The sequence below is a fragment of the Macadamia integrifolia genome, chromosome 10, assembly GCF_013358625.1.
Source record: "Macadamia integrifolia cultivar HAES 741 chromosome 10, SCU_Mint_v3, whole genome shotgun sequence".
Classification (NCBI taxonomy): Eukaryota; Viridiplantae; Streptophyta; class Magnoliopsida; order Proteales; family Proteaceae; genus Macadamia; species Macadamia integrifolia.
The window spans coordinates 10,896,601-10,901,081 of NC_056566.1; the positions used below are offsets into that span (position 1 = coordinate 10,896,601).

Consider the following 4,481-nt stretch of genomic DNA (forward strand, 5'->3'; position numbering starts at 1 on the left):
AGATATAAATTTGGATAACCCATGTGGTTGTGCAACTACCACAGCATGCAAAAAGCAATAATAACCAGCAAACAAATCAGAGATGTTAGAATTTGTAGGTACCTAGGAAGGTCTCTCTGTTGTTGCAGGAAAATTGAGCTTATCCTTCTCTAAGAGTAGGACCAGCTGAAGAACTAGCTACTGCACCTCTCTCCTTTTCAATGTGCAATAGTTCCAGTATATTTCCAAGTGCATTATCCACATCAGTGGGATCATCAAAAGGCTCAGCTACATACAAAGTAAAATAAGACACTAATTGACTAATTAAGACAATTAAAAATGAAAAATATACTGAATGAAAAATTACCTCTGAAGTCTATATCAAATATCTAATCCCGAAGGCATATTAATGCTTCAACATTGGTAGGTAGGAGTTTGCTCTGATATTTATCAATAACACGGCCCCCTGCGCTAAAAGCCGACTCTGAAGCAACTGTGGAAACTAGTATAGCCAAGACATCACGAGCCATTCGAGCCACATCCGGATACCTTGACCCATTTGCTTTCCAGAATGCCAACACATCATACTCATCATATTCATTATCATTGAATGGGACCTTGGGTTCATCTAGACATATATCCAATTGAGATTTATTTCCATTATCCATCTCAGCAAGCTTGGATACCATAAATTCCTATGAAAATTGAGAAATAGCCGAAATATGAATCATTAATAAGATTAGCAATGAATGTTGAAAACTTGTATTAAAAAATAAATCAAAATTACTATCAGAATGTAAATTTACTTACAAATCTTGTTCTAGATCTCCCAGGACGATGGGTAAGTGTAGGAACATCATAGTCACTTGGTTGCATACTCTTGTACTCATCAAACAATTGATATAAAGAATTCCTCACATTGTTGCACATTGTAGATGCATTTAAGTCCAGGTTGCAAAGCTTAGAAAATGCCCAAGTCACAAAACTAAGTTTATATCGAGGATCAAACACCAAAGCAATGGCCAAAATTGGACTATATTCACTCCAATATTTGTCAAATTTTTTCTTCATTTCCACTGCCATTGGCTTCATAAAGCTGAGCCCACGTGATACCTCTTCTAATAAACTTTTGTGAATCTCCCAAACATTTTCAAAATATAAATTTGCTGTGGGATACTTGAAACCAGAAAGCAAAACAGTAATTGCATAGAAGGGATACAAAAAACTCGTTAATCTCTCAATCTTCAACCATTGTTCAGAACTAGGACAAGTTTTAAAGTTGTCATCCACTAGTCCAAGGTTCTCAAATGCTTTACAATAAAATAATGCAAAATCAAGCATGAGATAGGTTGAGTTCCACCTTGTGGAGACATCAGCACGTAAGCCCTTACTACTTTGTAATCCCAATTGCTTACAAATTTCCAAGAATTTTACTTTTCTTGTATGTGATCCTTTCACATAGGCTATACTAGATCGCACCAACACCACAGAGTCATCTATGTGTTTCAGTCCATCTTGTACAATAAGATTGAGAATATGTGCACAACACCTATTATGAAAGTGTAATCCTCTACATAAAAGTGCATTTTTCAAATTCAAATTTTTCTTCAGTAAGTCAACAAAACAGAAATTAGTTGTGGCATTATCTAAAGTAATTGAAAACAATTTTCGATCAATACCCCAGTCAGACAAGATTTTTGAAACCATTTCACAAATATAGATGCCAGTGTGTGAAGGTGGCATGATGCAAAACTTTAACAACTTCTTATGCAACACCCAATCCTTATCAATGTAATGGGCAGTCAAAGCAATGTATCCATCATTAGTGATAGATGTCCATAAATCAATTGTCAAAGAAATCCTCCCAGGAAATGAATTAAGTAAATTCCTGATTCTAATGGACTCCAAATTGTATAACCTCAAAATATCCGACATTTGTGTGTTTCGAGCAATATGGGTATAGCCCGGAAAAAGGTATGTAATTAACTCTCTGAACTCCTCATACTCAACAAAAACTAAAGGTAACTCGTGTCTCACAATAAGCTTAGTAATTTTGTCCCGCATAAAATCTTGGTCAACTTTTTGGTCTCTTAACATCACTTTCCCTTCATTTATACCCAAAATAATTTGGGTTCTTGTGTTTCCTTTGTTTTCCCTTTTTGGGAAATGTAGAATATGTCTCCTAAGGCTTCCAGTTCCATTAATATTACTATCAGCCTTATAAACTTGCTTACATCTTTTGCATTTAGCTCGGTTCTTCCCATCATCAAAACCCTTCCCATCAATGATTGTGAACTCATCCCAAACTATACTCCTTCTTTTCCTTTTGGTAGTTGCATTTGTTTCAAGTGTTATGACACTTGAAGGTTCTGTTGATGGAATTCTAGGAATATATGGTCCATCATCAGACATAACATCAGCATCTGACCCACAATCGGGCTCATCTTCTATATTGATGGACATTTCTATAATTAATAAGAAAACATATGACGTGTTAATAAAATAAGAATACCAAGCATTACAAATTCAAAAATGAACTCTTTAAATTAGCCCTATATAATACACTATTGCATGCCGAAATTTGATTCAAAATCTCATATTTGAAGAAGTTGAAAAAACAGAAATAAGATTCAAAAATAAAATATGGAAGGATAAAATTGACTGAAATTTGAATCTTGTTTTAATAATTGATCAACCAAATAGATTGAAAATTTAGAGTGGTTTAATTGAATGATAAACATCTTTAAAATCCAACTAATGCAAGTATGCAACCCAACTCCTCACAAGCATACTCGGATACCCCATTTCAGTTCTATTATATCACCATTTACAGCTAACTTCATATTTACATGTTAACAACTCAGAGTCTCAGATATTTTATTCACAAAAGGGCCAAAAAAAATGAGATTATGAGAAGCTTGAATCAAAAGAGGATATACCTGGGGTCCTGGAGGCTGGAGTACCAGAGAAAGAGCTGAAATTTGTAGAGAGAGAACTTGAAGGTTGCAAGGGTCTCAAATCGGCTGTTAGAGGAGGGAAACATTAGTTCTCAATTAAAACACAAGCTTTACAGCTTTACCTGTCATCGCTGTCGATGTGCAAACCGTGCAATAATGAAGGAGTGATGTAATTTAAATAAAAATGAAGGGTAAAATAGTCAAGTGAAAATTTCTGACGCATCTTTGCAAATAATTTATACAATATACAAAAATAATTACCACATCTCTTAGGAATGTTGCATGGATGGATCAAAAAATTATCAGGAAAATTTTGTATCATCATTTTTAATTTATGAAATACCATATATATATATATATATATTCCTAAAATGGATCTAAATGCAAGCTTAAATATAACTTACATGTTGTTATATCAAAATCTTAACATAGACCTTCAGTGTTTATATGCACCAAACTGAATTGGAAAGTTCTATATTATGATATTAAGGGGGAAAACAAAGTAATATTGATCAATTCAGTCCTTCAATCCCCTCATTTCAATCAATCAGTAATACAGAAGATTACTTTTCTTTGCTTTCAGTAAACATCTAACAGCACTACTTCCATTTGTACTTCTACCCTAAAATTCAATCTCTAATCTACAAAGAACTTCTCCTCCAGGTTCTTTTATAAACCAAGTTCCACTACAGGTCAGCACTCAGCAGTATTCTATTCATGAAAACATAGCAAACCAACCAAAAAAAGAAGGAAATCTCTCTAGTGAATAATGTTTCTTGAATCAAGTAAGAATGGAAGAAAACTATTAACATGATAGAGTCTAATCACGAGTGGATAGCAGCTTTAACAGTAAAAATCCTTACCTACCATCTCCACATAGGTTCCCAAAGAAATGAAATAGAACGGGCCATAGTAAAAGAAAAACAAATGGAAAATCCAACCTGGTTCAAAAGAGATTTCTGCTAGTTGCCAACATCCTAGGTTCTGGATCAAGTTTTAAGAAAATGATTTTTGCTTATTATGAAACTCCTTGAAACTGCAATAACTCTTCATGTAATAATCTTTGTGCCTCGTCACTTGATACTGGAAAGTACGAATTTGATGAATTCCAATTCAGATGTCACGGTTTGGCAACCAGCGTGCTTCGAACTTTACCACTGCAACTTCAAGTCTTCAAGTTTAGGCATGCGGTCAAGCCGTCAGGGTCAGGATGGTAGCAAGCCAACCCAATCTTAAGCACCGCCTCCGTGTCTTCCACCTTGTACTCCCCTGCAATCCTCGAGTCAGGGGCTTCGATGAGCCTCCCTTTCGTTGTTTCGCATAAAGCTCTTTCATGGTTTCACTTTCACCCAATCGGTCAATCGATCAGCAGCGGCTCATCATCAGACAACGTTTCAATGGGTCTCCGCCCGCACGCCACCTCCAGCACAAACACCCCATAACTGTACACATCGCTTGCCATCGTCGGAGCTATTACGTTCGCCAACTCCGGCGCTAGGGCCCATGGCTATAACCACTGCCCGTTGGCCACTGTTGCTCACTCCG

The 4,481-nt window shown here is 35.9% G+C and overlaps 1 protein-coding gene across 1 annotated transcript; it reads right to left on the reverse strand.

Moving 5' to 3' along the window:
• Window positions 1–561: 561 nt before the first annotated feature.
• On the reverse strand, window positions 562–4,092 carry LOC122092187 (zinc finger BED domain-containing protein RICESLEEPER 2-like). Its single transcript, XM_042662528.1, has 3 exons — window positions 790–4,092; window positions 614–674; window positions 562–566 (listed from the first exon to the last, which is right to left on the reverse strand). Exons 1-3 carry the CDS (start codon window positions 2,440–2,442, stop codon window positions 562–564), a joined length of 1,719 nt encoding a protein of 572 aa, XP_042518462.1. The 5' UTR covers window positions 2,443–4,092.
• Window positions 4,093–4,481: the final 389 nt, after the last annotated feature.

Excerpts from the sequence above, each read along its gene's own strand:
- LOC122092187 (XM_042662528.1), bottom strand. The coding sequence starts at position 2,442 with ATGTCCATCAATATAGAAGATGAGCCCGATTGTGGGTCAGATGCTGAT. Across the intron at positions 675-789 it reads GGAGATCTAGAACAAGATTT|GAATTTATGGTATCCAAGCT; the intron begins GTAAGTAAATTT and ends CAATTTTCATAG.